At 36.0% G+C, this 19,084-nt stretch overlaps 1 protein-coding gene across 1 annotated transcript in view; it reads right to left on the bottom strand.

The window, feature by feature from the left end:
• Positions 1 to 19,084, bottom strand: part of PRKAR2A (protein kinase cAMP-dependent type II regulatory subunit alpha) — a 73,440-nt gene that overhangs the window by 30,558 nt on the left and 23,798 nt on the right. The window contains exon 3 of the mRNA XM_085309810.1: positions 16,523 to 16,558. Within this exon, the coding sequence (XP_085165936.1) occupies positions 16,523 to 16,558 (36 nt within the window). The remainder of the gene's footprint in view (positions 1 to 16,522; positions 16,559 to 19,084) is intronic.

The raw sequence follows: 19,084 nt of genomic DNA, 5'->3' as shown, positions 1-19,084 counted from the left end.
AATTTTCAGAAGCTTTAAGAGGAAAAGAAACAGGCTTTTATCCTACCATCTACAGGATGTGCTTATGCCAGCAGAGCCAGTGAGATGGGTCTAGAGCACATTCCACAGTTCTTCAGTTTCTAGGAGGCTGATCAGTCTGGGTGCAAGTCCAGATCCAAGTAAACTCTGCATGGTCACATGCCTGTTCTGCACTTCCCCACTGCTTCCCATTGTATAATCTGGGTTTTGTCCAGGGTATCCCATGCTCCTCATTACTATATGTAATGGAGAATTAGTAGTGCTTAGCAATAAAGACAGTTTAAATATTTCTGCCCCAGGTACCTCTTTCCATCCACATACAACAGCTCAATGCACCTCAGATGTGCAAACTCAACTCTCTCTGGTGTGACACCCAAAAAAAAAAAATCAACGGAATTATTCTGTTTAAAAAAAGAAAAAAACTCCGAAAAGGTAAGCAGCAACAGGCAGTTGAGGGAAAGAGAAGGTGAAAATGTTCAAATGGCTTCCCCAAAGCCAACATATAGTTCACTTGTACTCCTAATCCACCTTAAAAATGTCCCACTGACTTGGACAATATTGATATTTTCACTATAAATATTAATAAAGCAATAAAACAGAGGTCCCCAAAACGGAGTTTGGAAGGACCTGATCTACTCCACAGACCTTTCTCTGAAGGCAAGATTAGCTGCATCTATGTAATTCTGGATAGATGTTTTTGTTCATTGCGGTTGGGGCACTGTAACTGTTTAAGAAAAATGAACAATGTATTATAGTGCTTGCTATCCTTGACTTTAGAAATCTTTCATAATCACTCCCTCACTACGATCATGTACTTCCCAGTAGAACGATCTAAACAAGCCTTCTCCAGTTTATTTTCTTTCCAACATATCAAGACAGAAATGCCACAGCACCAGTGACAATGGCTCTTGCGATAAAACTCTACTGCGACATTGTCACACACTTCTACTTCATACTACATTTAAGTGAAGAGTTCAAAGCAGCCTGCGTGAGCCATCCTAACTGCCACCTCTTATGATAAGTCTTTCCTTTCAGAAAATCCTATTTCTACATCTACAAATACCTGTTCTCCCTCGACATGGAAGTACAGGCAATATAACAAACACTTTAAAATTCGAACTGGCTGGCACCAGCTTTTGTATTGACATTTTTTATATATTCTGAATGCATTTCTGATATTTTACTGCATTCATATAGATGAATAAAATCTAGTTTTAAGTACTTAAATAAAAGGCTTTATCATTAAAGTATAACAACTTAGAAAATGTATTACAGCAGAACAATCACTAAAACCAGGCAGCCACAAATTAAGTTTTTTTTCACTACAGGAAGGTTTGGTAAAGTATCTAAAATTCCATTTCATTTGGCACTAAATGAGGAATTTCTTGATGAAAGACCCAGAATAATAAACTAAAATCAAATAATCACAGTTGCTTGACTGTATAAAGATTACATCTTTATACACATACAAGTGAAGCATTACCTAAAGATAACATTGCTGTAGCTGGATTTTAAAATCAAAAACAAGGCATCCTTAAGTTATGATACAATACATTCCAACCTAATGATTTTTAGGTAAGTGTTACTTCGTTTTGGAGGTTTTTAACTCTCCTGAAACATACAGTATCAAGGGTAGATGCAGCTCCAAGTTAATTGGTGTTGCTGCTCCACCATGACCATCCCACATAGAGGTACACAGCACCAGAGAAAGAGTAATAATGGGCTAATGGTCTCTTAGCTTGCCTTGCTTGAGAAGGCTGTTCCTGCGATCTGCTACAGAAGACATTTCTTATCAAAGGAAGAAGCAACTTTTGGAAGAGAAAGAATTAAGAAGCTTCATACTAAACTGCAAGGAGCCTTCAGAAGAGCATCTTCAGGTCCAGTATTTTTATTTAAATCCTCTTCCTACTCAGGAGCAATTAAAAAACTTGTGCCTGTGGAGGACTGGGGACAGAATTTTCTTAGGCTATAGCTTTTTTTTTTTTTTTTTTAATAACACACACTTGTTTATCATTTGCAAAAGAATTCTGACCAATACCAACTGCATTGAGTTGCCTGTTGAATTATTCAGGGACACAGCTTTTGCTTAATATCTTTATATGAGTTATGCATGTGCTTCAGCTTATCCTTAATTTAATATGCTCACGAGGAGTTAAAAGGTCATCTCCCAATCTCCCAGAAGTCATGCACTGAAGAACAGTAATAATAAAAAAATAAATTAAAAAAAGCTATTTTGTTCAGTAGAATAAAACACTAGCAAACTAACTGAATAAAATCCTTCCAGATCCTCTAACTGCATGTTTGTATATGCACTTCAATAATTCTACAACATTCATAAACTGCAATTTTTTGTAATCTGAAGCCGTACAATTTATACTTTTATCATGAAAGCACTTTGTAGATAAAACATAACACTCTGCAAGCAGTCTCTCTTCTGTACAGCTGAAGAAGCCAAGGCACAAGACCGCATGATTACACAGGGGTCATCTGCTATCAAAGCCTCAAATAGGACTCCTGCACTTTGGGCTTTCATGTCTCTATTTGTAACAATAGAGCCCAGTATCCCACTAAACATTAATTCATTTTGAATGTTGCAGTAAGAGGTGAGTCTGCATAAAAAATAAAAACAGCAAAAAGCTTTTCATCATGGCAGAGGACTGAATACACACAACAAAGCTTTCCATGAGGCAATACCACAGGAGTTCACAGTTCTGATATGGTAACGTTGTTATGGTATACTTGATACGGTAGCTAGGATGGCAAAACACTGCCCATAAGCACCTACACAGAACCAAAATTAAAAAAGAAAGAAAGAAAGAAAAACAAAACAAAAAACTCACCACACACACACAATTCCCTATATTACATTTAAATGAAATCTTAAAACAGCAGCAGAGTAGTTTAGTTAGGCATTACAGTTCTGTGTGGAATAGCCCAAGAATTCAAACGAAGAGAGCTTTATTCTTGCAAGTTAAGAGGAAATCAGAAGACTGAAACGGATAAACAGGCTGCTGACCTTGTTCAAGCCTTCTAAGAGAGCCTTACTGATGAGATAGTCATCCATAAAAAAAGGTCTCCTGGAAAACATGATGCTACTACTATTTCAGAGCACCCAGCTTTACAATTGTATAAGTAAGCCTTCTGCTTTAATATCTTCTGAGTTTTAGCCACTTACATAAATCTTATAGCATTTCTAAATGTTATCCAACTGATGCAGATAAAACCAACAACTAAGCACCAAAAATATCAACATGCCTGATAAAAACAAATAATACTTTACCTCAGCTAAAAAGAACATGTCGAATGTTGAACTTTACATTTAGGCTTACATGTTCTATGCTTCAAAATTCTGCAAGTTCCAACAAATGGCTCAAATATAAACCTTAAAAAAATTAGTGTGCATCTTACATACAACAGTAGATAACAGTACAATCTAGCTGAGAAACAAAGCAGTCTAATTATTTTTCTACTCTAGAAATAGGGAGCTTTTTAAATTTTGAGACCATAATTTGCCTTTATACTTGCAATTCTAATGCACAGACTGCTAAACCTGCAATAAGGCACATCGCATTTTAGAAGAACCATCAGCACCTTAGAACAAGTGCACTGAAATACTTGCGTCTTAGAGCAATGCAAGGAAAGAACAAAACAGATATTCAGCAAGGAAAATTTTCTACAGCTTCTGACATCTATCATGACAGCATGAAGGATGTCAAAGCTTTAGGAGGCATTTCCGAAATTAATGATTCACTGCCTTAGAAATGATTTTTTTAAGGATTTTAAGATAATGTTCCACTAGCAGTAATGTGACTTTTAATGGATTTGAACAAATATTGCACTATTTACCTGTAATGACAACAAACAACAAAAAACTGGCATGGTTTTGACAAAACAAAAGGATTGCATGTCAGGTAATGATGTGGAACCCCAGAGTTTTCTGTGCTTTGCTGTGACTGCTTCACGTCCTGGCATGCAGACAAGGCAGGGAATGCGGAAACCTACTGTCCAATCCCTTACAAGAAACAGCAGATACCTCCATTTCTGTATCAGCTATGAGCAGCTCATATTCTCTGGTGACCATAAATAAAAAGATTGCTACTAACTGGGAATGCATAACTGCTTGACTTGATGCAACGCACCTTCAGGATGAGCCAACTCTCAGTTTTACTGTCTCACTGAACAAAGAGGAGTTCATTTCCAGGAGAACAGACAGTTGAACTAGTCTGTGCTTAACTGGCAAAAGACCAATCTAGGGGGAACCTGATCAGTTAGGAGCTATGAGCTTTATTTATAACCAGTTCTGTGCCTTCCTGATACAGAAGATGAGCAAGTTTAAGATTACACTCCTTTTCCTATCCCAAATTTTGGAGAGGTGGGATAAATACGCATTCAGATGCACTAATCTGAATCAAGTGAGTGTTTCAGGCAATGAAATATCCTTATACAAACTATCCCTCAAAGTCAAGCCTTGACCTTTTAAGTCTTTCTTTAACTGAGAGTATTCTAGAAGTGCTCATAGCACTTTCCAAGTGAAATTTCTTTAAATCCATTATTTTCCATGTCGTTGGTTTTTAGTATTCTGACTACTAAAGCTTTACACTGTTTGGAATATGTGCAGTCTCACTGAGGTTTTCTGATGTTAAAGAGGACCAAGTGAAGTTTCTGCAACACATGCAATATCCATTCATATTTAAATCAGATATGTTTAAAGCATTCTGCTCTACACAGGTTGTTGAATCCATTTTAAATTTTATCTGAAATTACAAACTATAATGAAGTTGCTAGAAGTGCATCAGTTTACGATACTATACACATATTACTTTGTCTAACATTTGATATAAAGGGTAAAATATTTCTTTATTAAGACAACTAATGCAAAGCACATAATTTCTGAGATCATTCCAGATACACATATCACAGCATCATATTCTGCACCAAGTATGAAAGTATGGATTTTGCCTTTACTGTGATGTGCATTTTGGGATTTCTTCCGATGAGTCTGCTTTCAGTTTGTTGTGTACAAAAGCTTAACAATCACTATTTTGCTCACAGTTAAGAAGTTCAGAGGGAATATTTTCATTCAGACTTTAATTCACACATTAAAAACAAGCTACAGTTCAATAAAAGCAATCTTCCTCCTCCCCATCTCACCTCAAAAAAATGAAAAATCCAGTCTACCAAAAAAAAGTGAGAGAATGAAATTTTCTAAAACCTGAAGGCTGTAAGATTTTCTGAAGTATTTGTGTATCTAGAGACTAGCATTTAAGTAGCTTTTTTAAAAAAAATAGCTTTTACTTTTCTCTTTTTTAAAAAAGAAAAAACCCACATCCACATTAACCACTTGCCACTTCTGCTACCTGAATGCTTTGGGAAAACTCGTCCTTAGTGAATTAATGCAATTACTTACTAGATCTGCAGAGATATAACCTACTCTCCCAATTAATAAAAATTACTAATTTAGGTTTAAATATTTGGTTCCAGATGAACCAGTTTTAATTGTTTCATAACACTATAAGAGTCACCAATTATTCAGAAAGAAAAGATTATGATTAAATTTAAAAATTAATATATTCCACATCACTGCAGCACTACATATTCACTTGTACTTGCATTGAGTAGATGGGACCAGATCTGGTCCACAGAGCTACTGCACTGACTTTAATTTTAAACATAGATGCTCATTGATGTTATATTTCTCTTCATGCCATAAAAAAAGTCTAGCCATTGCAAACAGAACTATACACTATATTGTGATATCCAAGTAATTCCAAAGTCATGATTGTTAATTTCCAAAATTAAATACTTTTCATTATTCACTGAATGCCAATTACATGCCAAGAATTTTTAAGTAGGTCCCAGTATTGCAAACAGAGAAAATGGGCTTCTTTTCCCTTGTCTAACAGATAATGATTCAGGCACTTTCTTACATGAGTGCACCCACACAATTTATCACTACTTTCATCTGTCATCCCACACACTTGGCTTTTGCTCGTATCAACATTTTTAAGATGAATTATTTTCACTCTAGTTATGATACCAGTTTTGCAATCATTAGGGCTAGCAAAAAACAATAGACGCATCAGGTTTTTCAAATTGCAAAACTGTTTATGCCATTCTTAAAAATTTGAATTTAAAACTCAAAACTCTTGCAATTTATCATTTAAAAACCTTTAACTAGAAGTTATGCCACTAGTTTTCTAAGGCAGTGAATAATCAATACAGGAATTCATTACAGTTGCAGCACAAGAAAACAGGTCATGATTTTTAAGTCATCTTCTGATAATGAGGTAGTCTGATAAGTCAAATGTGAAGAGAATGGCACAGAGTAAGTTAGTTGCTTAGTTTTTCTTGAATATCTGACGTTACAAGATTTTAAACACTAAAGAAGTAGATAGTATCCTGCAAAAGAAAACACTCGGAGAAAAAAAAAAAAAAAAAAGAAAAGAAAAAGTGTTGCCTCTTGCTTCATTGCTGCTATTTGGATGTCCTAACTGCACAGCATCCCAAAACTGTATCCTTTACCAGAGAACACTATCATGCTGCCTGATAATAATTAGTATAAAAGCTTTCTTAGAAAATTATTTTTTAAGCTGTCATTTAAAAAGGCTAAAAGTTACTAAAAGGTTTTTCTATGCACAGCATTATCACATACTGACGTTTCAACTTCCCAGGATGGGAAAGTGCTGTATCTCACTGGAAAGCCCAGAGAGATGTTAGATGTTAACATATCTACTTTATGAGATGATTGCTCATCTTTGATAGGAGCCAGAAGAATGAAGAGAGTTGAAGGCAAAGAATTCCCTATTTTCATAATGAAGAAGAAACAGTGAATGTGAAGTATCAGCTGACTAGAGTCGGTAAGTGTGGGTTTCTTACAAATCGTTCCAGGAGAAAGTTATCATTGCATAGAATTTAGAGCACACAGTCAGAGCAGCACATCTGTCACACCATCAGAGAGGCGGCATATATGGTTACCCGAAGTCTGACCAAACATTCCTAACCAACAGAATGCAAATTTCTTGGGTTTTTTTTTTTTCTTTTTTTTTTTTTGGGGGGAGTCAAGTAGAACAGCTCAACTTGTCTTTGAAAGGTGATTTTAGCTTTCCTAAGTGGATCTAAGTTAACAAAGGAAAATAAGCCTGGGCATTCACAGTTGTGACTGCTCTTCACTTGGCTCATAAAATCTATGACCACAGTAATTAAGCAGCATTCTAAGATAAAATATATATATACATATATATGTGTGTGTATGTATATATATGTATATATATATATATATATATATACACACATATATACACACACACACATATACATACACACACGCATATATCAAATATGAACTGAATATGGCTCTTTAGGCTGAAGATGCAGAAAAAGCAGCACTAGACCAATTTATCATCTTTAAAAGTTTAATTACATATGTTAATTTTGTTCAAGCACTAGACTCAAAATAAATTATGCTGAATCAGAGGGGACAGCTATTTGCATAGATAAAGCTCCTTTGATATTAAGCACAATAAATATACTTGAATCTAGAAACTTCACCAAGAAATGTTTATTTTTCAAATGGAAGGAATCCACTTATTCTAGATATCTCTGAATTCATATACAAGAAAAACTTTACATATACGTAAACAAGTACTTGCTAAAATACACTCTTCCTGTCTACTCAAAAAACTTCATCTGAAGTTAAGCTTTATATGAAGTGTATTTTATTTTTTTAAACATTAAAAGCAGCAGCACAGTTAATCATTTCATAATGAAAATGCTGTGCTTATTATTTATAAAAGCAGTTTGAATAGGCTGAGCTGGAATTCTAGAATACTTGGCAATCAGTGAAGGGCTGTGACCTTGACCATTTTGACAAGGTAACATGACCTGAGCTTTGTTCAACAGAAGCTGGATGCTGCTGAAATGGTGCTCTTCTGCTAGAATCCCATCTAAACCCCATGTTTGAACCAAATGAGCTGATTTTCAATTTCTGTTAAATTCCATTGAAATAAGAACTTAAGGCAAAATTTCCTTTTTCTTTTTTTTTAAACTGTAAACATATTTTAAGAATACAAACCACAGACTTAATCACAAACAAGCACACGGGTATTTTAGAAGTGTCCTCCTGATTTAAGCTGAAACTGCAGGCATGGCAATTTTACCAAGTTTCTAGCCAACAGGAAAACAGCAGCTTTTTAAATTAAGCAAGAACAAGGAAGAAGTAGATTTTCCTACCGCAGTAAGGCAAAGACAGACCATAGAAATACTTAGATGAGCAAGAAAACAACCTGCTCAGGTTCGTGCAGACTCTTCCTATGCTCAGTGTTTGTCATCTTGTTTCTCTCTCCAAAAAGGCAGCCAAGACACAGATGAGAACAGCAAGATAAAGGGAACCATGGCACAGCATCAAGAAATAGCAACCACTCAGTTCAAAACTTCTCCTTACCCTGAAAGACGGGGAAGTTTGCCAAAATTCTGTCAACGAGAATTTTCTGGAATACTGAAATACTACTGTATTTCCTGTATATACTTCCCATACCCTATTACCTTAGGGTAATAGAAGGCTCTCCTGTTTCACAGGATCACATAGTAGTTGAGGTTGGATAAGACCTCGAGAGATGGTCTAGTTCAGCCCCCTTGCTCAAAGCAGGGTCAGCTACAGCATGTTGCCCAGGACTGGGTCCAGTCAGGTTTTGAATATCTCCAAGAGTAAGGACTCCACAACCTCTCTGGGCAACCTGCTCCAGTGTTCAACCACCTTTAGAGTCAAAAAAGGGAACTTTCTTTACGTTTAAGCGGAAGTCCCTGTATTTCAACCTGTACCCTCTGCCTCTTGTCCTGTTACTGGATAACACTGAGAAGAGTCAGGCTCCATCTTTTTTGTGTCCTCCCATCAGGTATTTATATATGCTGATAAGATCCCTCCTGAGCCTTCTCTCCAGGCTGAACAGTCCCAGCTCTCAGCAGCTCCTCCTTTGACAGATGCTCCAATCCCTTCATCAGCTCTGTGGCCCTTTGCTGCACTCACTCCAGTAAGTCCATGTCCTTCTTGTCCTGGGGAATTCTGCACTGGGGGTAGCCCTGCATCAGGGCTGAGCAGAGGGAAAGAATCACTTCCCTCAACCTGCCAGTAACACTCTGCCTAATGCAGCCCAGGATGCCATTGGCCCTCTTTGTCATGAGAGCACATAGGTGGCTCATGGTCAACTTGGTGTCCACTAGGACCCACAAGCTGTTCTTTGCAGAACTCCTCTACAGTCGGTCGGCTCCCAGCCCGTGTGAGCACATTGGGTTATTCCTCTCCAGCTGCAGGACTTTGTGTTTCCCTTTGAGTTACATGTGATTTCTGTGAGCCCATTTCTCCCACTGGTAGTGCTGAGACAACCCTCTGAGCCAGCAATTCAACCTCTTTTCAGTCCACCTCCTAATCCATTTATCTAGCCCATGCTTCATCAGCTTGTTTATGAAGATGTTATGAGAGATGGTATCAAAAGCTTTGCCAAAGTCAAGACAAACAACATCCACTGCTCTCCCTTCATCCACTGAGCCAGTCATTTTGTTGCCATTCCTATGTGTAAATCAATGCTGACTATTCCCAATGACCATCTCATCCCTCACATTTTTGCAAATGGCTTCCAGAAAGAGTTGCTCCATCACCTCCCCAGGATGCTTCTCTACCAAGGGTGAAGCACCAGATTTTCCCACAGGCCTCAGGGGCCTGGGATTCCTAAAGGCAGATCATACCAGCAAAGACCAAAGCCAAGGAGGCATGAGAACTTCTGCCTTATCCACATCCTTTGTCAGCACCTCTTCTACCCACTTCAGTAGCAGGCCCACATTTTTTCTCAACTTTTGCTGCTTATGTACCTGTAGAGGCCCTTGTTGCTGCTACTCACATTCCTCACCAGATTCAATTCCTGGTGGTCTTTGACTTTCCTGTCCCCATCCCTGCACACTCAGACAGCATCCATATTCCTCCTAGAACCTTAATTCAACTTCTTGGTTATATCTCCTTTCTATGTTTGTGTTTAGATAGGAGCTCTGTGTTCATACATAGAAGTCTCCTGTTGCCTTAGTTTCATCTCCTGTACATCAGGACCATTCTTGAGCTTGGAAGACCTTTAAATACTAAATTGCTTAGATAACACATTTCTTTAAAGAATACAAATAAAGGGGTGGGTCTGTCTATGTGGGTTAATTTGGAACTTAAAAAGAGCACACTAAAGAGGAATAGTGCACATGTTCATTTTAAAAATGGTTTACTATAGTGAAATATTTAAGTACTTAACTTGATTTCACAAATCTCCATTAGGATTACTAATGGCTCATATACTCCACACAAAAACACGATTCACTAGCTTCAAAATAAGGTTATCCTATAAATATATAAATATTTATTTAGCAATAATTTATTAGGAGAGAGCTTAGCACACAATTCAGAAGAAAGCAAATTTGATCCCTCTCAGTTCACCAAATCCCTGCTGAAAGCTGCCCATAGGAGGCAGGTTTAGCTCAGTTGGTTAGAGCGTGGTGCTGCTAATGCCAAGGTTCACGGGTTTAATCCCTGTATGGGCTACGCCGAGGGTTGGACTAAAAGATCTCCAGAGGTCCCTTCCAACCTTATCATTCTATGATACTGAAGGGACTAACTGAAGTAACCCTTGTTCATTCAATTACCTTTTACATTAACATGAAAATAGTCACAGATCCTGACAGCCACCTTACTTAACTGGTATAAAAAGCTCAGCAAAAGTTATCATTTCTTGCTTCCCTAGGTTATGTAATTTAATAATTTTGCCTATATAGTTGTTGAACATGAAACTGTAGTTCCATTCCTATCCCTTAGAGGCCAAATGAAGACTAATGAGGGGGGTGCAGACATATGCAAGAGATAATAAAATACACTAGGTCACTCAGATAACCAGAAATAATTGGGGAGAATGGATGAAAGCCTTCTTCCATCACTGGTGTAAGGATGTTCATGATAAGGGCATGAGTATCATTTTGACAGATTTTTTTTTTTAATTCTGTGAAGAAGTCAACAAGTCTGCTCGAGAGTGGGTGTTCAGTGCAGTGAATCAAAGGCATGTGGAAATGGCAATATAGGAATTCAAAATCTGGCAAAAAAAAGTTACTTATCTGAAAGATGCTAAAACTAAAAGGAGGAGTAGAAATTATGCCCAAGCAAGACTGAAGTAGGTGGCACATACTTCATTCCAAATACACCATTAACTTTCATTCATATACTGCTAGTAGCAAAATTCTGCTAGAACAGTGGGATAAATATTGCTGCTATCTTCTCTCTCGCTTTGAAATAGCTTGATATTATTGCCTGAGAAGGGCAGTATCACTGACTTAAGATAAAACCTAACCTAGGTCATAACAATTCATTAATAAGTATATTTATGGCATTCAACATATAAGCTGAATCTTCCCTGAATATCCTGCAGATCAGTAGGACTGGGATACTCAATAGTATTCTCAGCAGTCAGTCTTACCACAGACAAGGAACCATCTAACAAAAACCAAAGCCCCCTACACTTGGAGGAATATCAGGAAACAAGCAAGTAAGTCTGAACTTCAACACAGTCCAACCCTTACAAGGAAGGAATCTGTACAGTTTTGATGCTATCAAATCAAGTCTGGGCAGACTGAGACAGCCAGCCAGCAGTGTGATAGTCAGTAAACAGTGCAATACTCATACTAGCAGAAGGTTCGGGCCCTGCTAACTCATCTAAAGCAAGACTATTCTACTAGGTAATTAGCACTGCTACTGTCAACAGCACCACTGTCTGCAGTGTCCCTACAGCTAGGATATTTTAAAGTTAGAAGGATTTTTAATTTCTGCATATGGATAGATTATGATCTTACAAATAGAAGATAATTTTCATAAAGTCAATCTTCACCATGTATACAATTAGAATTGACCAATATACTGTATGAAGTTTGTGTGCGTGCCATGGTACCTCAACATGCTACATGGACATACATACTCTGCACAATTATTCACTAGACAAATTTTCAGGGGAACATCCAAGCTCTCATTGCTCTTTCAGCTTCCTAACACTTCCTGGAAAAAGGCTGTTTCTTTTCATGAGAACACTACTTTACTGCTCTGCATGTCTGTAAATAAAGCCATGAATACAGCTAGATAAGCCCCCTTTTCCCAGGATGACTCTCCTGCGCAGTCTGTGGAGTTTCTCACAGTCCCACCCACAGCCACCTGCTTTGCATGTTGAATCTCTGACCAGTACACAAAGCCATGTTTCTTTGGTCAAGAAGCAAATGTGATTCCCTGCAGAGCCTTTATAGCTGCTTAATCGCTTGGAAGAGTTTAATGCCAAGCAAGTAAACACACTTCCTCCCTTCAAGAGCAAAGATGTCAGACTAGAAGATGAATAAGTAGCAACAGTAGCAGAAATGGAGAGCATAAGCAAGCAGAGTGAATCCTCATGTTCTTGGCACTCCAGGGTGAGAAAGTAGTAGTAGTATGTAAGGTTGTGTTACTATCACTGATACAATATGAAAGCCACACTATCATTTTTTCCCCAGTTATTTAAGAAACGTAGAAAAGTCATCTTTTGGAGAAAAAGATGTAAAGTTTTTTTTTTTTCTGTTCAAGATTAGCTTGACCTGGCTAGTAGATTACCACTTTTCAAGCAATTTTGTCACATTTTAATGTTCTTGAAGTATTTACTAAATTACAGCACAAACCAGAATGGGGTAAAGAAATGTGCTCAATTTTTTAAAAAGCAAAACTAAACTTGTTCATCAATTCTTGCCCATGTATCAAAAAACTTGTTTCAAATAATAGCTTTGTAAAGCTAGAAAACTTACAACGACTAAAGTAATATTTGTCAGTATACTCCACATTTGTGTGTTTCATAATTAAAAATAAGAACAAAGAATCAGTAACTGTTACAGCAGTCTTGCCTTATTGAAACTCCCTGCAGTTGGAAAATTCATATAATCTAGCATTACATGCGTTACACTTTGGAGCTTGGATGGCCAAATGCCAGCATAAGGTCACTGCTGAAGGAGGAAGCTACACAAAAAGAAAACAAATGGCATAAATTAACAGAAACTATATGTAGTTTCAGTAGCCAGACTGATTACAGAACAGGTAAAATTAATAAAACTGTTCCAAGTATTTAATTTTACCGTTGCTTCTTAATGTTCTACACAAGTATGTTTTGTATTGGACAAAAAACAGACTATGCATGGTTTTCAGACAAATCTGGTTAGTTTATTATTCCTGCACATTTTTCAATACATTTCCACAACGTGGAGAATAAGGTAAAGCAGAATCAGTGCAGGCAGAATCATGGAATGACGTTCTCAAATAGCACGCAAGGCCAGAGCACGTCCAAATTTTAAGTTCTGGTTTAGAAGCATTCTTACATGCATCAACACGCAAAAGATATAGAAAACTATACACACCATTTCTTATCTCTATTTCCTCAGTTGTCTCTAGCTTGAAGTAACAGGGAAAAGAAAGTGCATCTTCTATGGGTTTATGTATCCTTAGAATTCGCATTAGTGCACCAAGTGCATCACTATCATTATCTTTAGGCAGATCATCACAGCAAAGACTAAGATTCTTAAAATAACTAAACCAAGAGCAATCACTCAAAATTGAATAATAAGTACATTAATAAAGCAATTAAAAAAAAATCTGTAACCACTGTATTCAAATTTAAAATGCTAATAAATTTTCAGAGGGCTATAAACAATTATTTATCTCCAAGAAGATACATCAAATTCAATCATTTTTAGAACAACTATTATTAACCCTTAACAAACTGTTTATATAAAATGTAGGCAATTACTTTATCTTTTCCTGTAATTAGAGTTATAGGGGTTTTTTTTTCTAACTTACATTTTGGACTTACTAAATGATTTTCGGAGCCATGTTGTAAATCCTTACACAGTCAAATGCTTGTCAGAAAAAAGTTCTTGATTGAATTTTAAATCTTTTTTCAGTATTTCTAATGTCAGTTTAATTCTTCTCCTAGCTCATCTTTTTTCAGAGTACAATAAACCTATAATTTTGCACAGTTTTGTGGCAATCTTGATATTAGCAAATACTCTTCACCCCCTCCCTTTACAAACAACACTGCACAGGAAGCATGTCAAGAGCAGTAGGAAACCAGATTCAATAAGCATTATCAGAAAGTTCTTCTGAAGAGAAGACCAGATAAGAATAATCAATTATAAATAAATTGCACTTGTCAGCTTCTCCATTTCATGATTTGTTCTGCTTTACTTAATTAGTTAAAACACATTTGGAAAGACAATACATTGAGTAATCCATAATGCAAGGTTTGTTTCCTTTTCCAAACAAAAAAGAAGTTGTAGAATGCTGTTTCTTAAAACCTAACATATTCCTTAGAAGGAAATCGAATTAAATTCAGACCATCAAAAGCAATAAACTATGCTGACATTCATTTTATGAAAGGGAATATAGGATGTGGTTGCCTATAACAGCAGGGAACTCAATAACCTAGGAGAACCCTGGCAGTCTTGTTCCTATTTGGATGACTTTTTGACAGACACAGCAGGTATGTAGTAGGAAAGAAAAAAAAATAAAGAAAAAAGAAAACAAAAAACAACCAGCGTTGTCTTGATCTTTTTATGCTGCATGGGGTCTCCTGTATATGCAGAGATGCTGTTTGCATCTCTTCCATGTGTTTTAACAAATCCCACACTGATCATAACCTGTATAGAGTGTATATATAGCAAGTAGAGAGGAATATTTTTTTTTTCAGTGTGAGGAGTATTTAAGCACATAGTAAGAGAACATGCATATTCTATTAATTTTTTTAGCAGGAAAATTTTAGCATATATTGTAAACTGTGAATGATTCTAGGTCTTGGCTGACCAGTAATGTTCTATTACGCATCTAATGAGTCCTCCTTTATCTAACTGTGTAAGTTAGTAATTCAATTTACATTTGCCATTAGTTCTTCATATTAACCTTTAGACTCCTTTAGTGGAGAAACCCATTTTTTCATAAAGACTAATTCAGTATTATGAGAACAACAATATTATATTTCAACACTGAAGATTCAAATAGATTACATCTGCCTTCTGAATAAGACTTAACTTTTTGACCTCATGAATAATTCTAGCTTTTATTTAATTTTAAACTTGAGATGCATTCACCTCTCACTTGCCAGGTTTTATTCTACCAGCAGACACCAGGATGGATTAGTTTAATTAACAAGGAAATAAAAATAAGTTTGGACTCCCTGGATTAAGATGCTGTACAATTTATGACTTCAAATATTTACTACTAGAATATCTAACTCCGTCCTTCAAGATACGGTTTTGTCTTGTCTAAATTTCTGCTGTAATAATATACCAAAAATATCAGCACTTTTGAATTATAAGAATTATGAAGTTTTCATTATAGTCAAAATTACTTAAACACAGTGACAAACCTATGTAGTTACCTTCTTGCTCAAACCCGAGCAACTAGTAGTAAAGCAACTGTATTCCATGGGCATGAAGACATTTTGCATGTAAAGTTAAACATGCACATATAATTCAAATGGCCTCTGCTCATTTACCAGCAAGATCCCACCATAACCATAACACTGAAGAGAGGTATGAATATACAAGAGTTACAAATCAAGTGGACTTGACTTGAAATTTGGAGAGGAAACACCAAACACACTGGCATTTTTACACTGCATTTTTCAAATCAGAAACATAATGACTTTCTATATTAGTTGAAGTTTATAATGAGGTAGATTAAAAGCCAGAGGAAGGGGAAAAAACAAAAAAACAAAAAACATATGTAGTGCAATCCATACTGCACTTTAAAGGAAAAATGACACGATACCTTCTCATCTATATTTAACATTTTGTCCATGTGATACTGTTCAAAGACAACTTTAAAAATAATTTTTGGGAATGACAGAGCTAAAAACATCAACAGTAGCTCATTAAAGGATTTAATACTGGTTAATAAGGAAAAAAAAAAAAAAAAAAAAAAGGAGTAGTACAGTCTGTGCCTCCAGAACAAATGGACAGCCACAATTTCAATTACTTTAAATACCAATTGCATAAGCAAAGGGCTCAAGGTCCTGCAACATCCATCACTTCTGGTTAATACTAAACAATAAAACAACAAGATCTGAGAAAAAGATATGTTCCAGCAGAAAGTCACCACTTTTCCAATTTATAGTAAAGCAAGCTTTTCCATCGTTCCTACTTTTGGGAAGTTTTTCTGGACAGATTGTTACCAGTGCTGAAATTGCTTCAGTATTCTGTCAACAACCACAGAATTGTTTTTAAATTACTATCAATTTGTTGCCCAACAGTTTCTAAAAGGAATTAAGAAACAGTTCTGATTATTTCAAATAAAAAGACTGCAGGAAGTATGAACAACAAAATATAGTGATGAAGAGTAAGAAGGTCATTCTTAACATAAGCAATTACTTTAGTCAAATACATATTTCAAAGCTTTTCAGAAACACATGAAATTCTTAAAAGGAAGTCATACCTGATACTCTTCTGTTGTATCGGTTTATGACTGGAGCTGTAAAATAAAAAATTAAAGTCATAAATGCTATTCATTAAGAACAATCACAGTAAATTTTTACAAATCCCATATGAATCTTTGTAAAAAGCTAGTAACTGCTTTACTATAGAGCTTTCATCCATTTACCAGTCAATACATGCTTATTCAAAGTTAAAACTCAATTTTCCAGAGGCCACACTCTAAGATGAAGGGTAAGCAGATTGTTTTTACTCAATTCTGGAAAAAAAAAAGAAAAAAAAAACTACAGAGATAATCCAATCAAACATCAATCCCAATCCCTCTCAGCAGAGCAGTATTATGAAATATTCAAGCATTTTAAGTGAGTTATGCCTACACTAAACAGATCTGTGAGTTTTAAAAACTGACAATCATTAGCGAAAGCATTCTGATCTCTTCCACAACATAATCCATAAATGTTCAAGCAGTGTTCCTATATCAACTGCAGATATTTATACTTGACCCAGGTTATCTTCCATAAAGCCATACATCTACTCTTAAATTTGAAGATAAAGATCTCATTTTTTCATTGGTTCTCTGTTCATTCTTTTAGGTATACAAGATATTTAAAATTTTTCTCAAATTCAAGATGAAAAGGATTCAGCTTCCTGACTTTATTTATTCAGATGCATTTTTAGATTAAGTCACCCTTTGGTAAACAGTATTCTCTTCCCTTTACACTGCAATCAAGTCAGTGTCTGCAAGTTGCACATGCCTCAACATAACCTTTTAAAACCTTACAAATATATTCAGAACAAAACCAATACAAACCATGTTCTCCCTCACCCCTAGCAACCCAAGTGATTTATTCTGAATACTTCATGTTTTCCTAGTCCCTCTCCCCACCAAAACTGATCATTGCATTAGTCTGATATAAGCTGTGACTTTTCTATTCCCTTCTTTAAATATTTATGGATGAACCTTTCTACCATGTCAAACTATGTACATCACCCAGTCAGATTTAAACTCACACTACCAACATCTTGATGGTCTAACCATTTCTCTAAAGTCAGAAACTTTTTTCTTTTCTTTGTTCCCACCTGGAGTATTTGAGTACTAGCAGAATACAAACAACAATGTACTCTCAAGCAAACACAGAAGAACTCAGCTTCTTTTGAGTATTAAAACCACCACCTTAAGGCTATATTTAAATACATAACTGAACAAACTACTGTAAATCAAGACCAATTTTGATTGACATTGTGTAGTCTTTTGCAATGATTTAGGAAATCAGAAGAAGGGATAGGGATAGAAGAAAAGATATAACTCCTAAGAGTCATCAGTCAAATATTTTAACAACGAGAAAGAGCTTAGCTTAACAAGCAGCTAAGGATTAAAAACAACTAGAATCTTTTCTATTAAAGATGTTTTTTTCTTCCAGGAAAGCATTATTTGGTTTTATTTTAGCTAAAACTGGAAGCAGGAAATAATTCTGAGAAGTATGTCAAGGAGATCTCAGACTAGAAAATCATACCAATCCACACCAGTCTTCTGATCTATGAATCACTCGAGCACAGGCAGCTCCCGATCTATCCAGCTGTGAATATCAATGTAAAACAACCTCAAACTACAAACCTCCATTCATGAGCAAAATTCTGCTGAAATGGACATTATCATCCTTTAAAAGTATTCACTGTCTATTAAGCAAATTTATTTGGTGGAAATAAAGACTTTACCTATGTAGAGTGTTTTAAAGTATACCATGCTGCTAGAATTTCTATGGAGGCCAATTTCACGGGTTTTACCATCATTTAATTAGAGTATACAGAGTGAATGCTTGCAACCTAGTCCAGAAGCAAAAGCATCAAAACCATCTTTAAAAACAATATGAGCTCTGTAAGAATGGCCTGGGCTCAAAACCCGTCTCATTTAAATAAGATACACATATATTACTTGAGTTACTTTTAGAAACTGAACAGTTTTTTTAAACTGTCTAGATTATAAAATGGTTTATCAGGGTTTGTTTTTCTGTAATAATATTGCGAAAGATTATTTTGAGTTTTACAACTTCATATGTAGATTATCTTGTGCTACAGAAATGTAGACTTCATACATAAGAACATCAGTGAAACAGTACATAAGCTTGTACATAAACATACATAAGCTTGAAGAGACTCAAAACTCTGTGCCAAACCTGAGAACTCATGACACTATTTTCAAACATTCGACCAGCTCGTGACAGCAGCAACCTTTCCTGCAAATAAGGACAGTGTTGTCCTTATTTATCACTTGTCAAAGGCAACAGTGGATGCAAGAAACTTGCATTGGCTTAAGGGGAGACGAGCACTTGGAAGACAGATCCATTCTGCATCACTAAACAAACCACAAGCTCATGCAAACCTCTGAACTGAAAATGGTCACATGTTTCTGCCCTGTTCTTACTCTTCCATAGTCATCTGCCTGTAGCCACCACTGGAGACAGAATGCTACTCTGTACAATCATTTGCCATGCAACAGAATATTAATTTTTGTCTCTAGCTTATTGAGCTAGTTCAACTGAATAACTACTCAAAGATAAACAGACTT

Source organism: Rhea americana, unplaced genomic scaffold (genome assembly GCF_003343005.1).
Source record: "Rhea americana isolate MKP2758 unplaced genomic scaffold, rheAme1 scaffold_303, whole genome shotgun sequence".
NCBI lineage: Eukaryota > Metazoa > Chordata > Aves > Rheiformes > Rheidae > Rhea > Rhea americana.
This window is presented reverse-complemented; position numbering and strand designations above follow the sequence as displayed.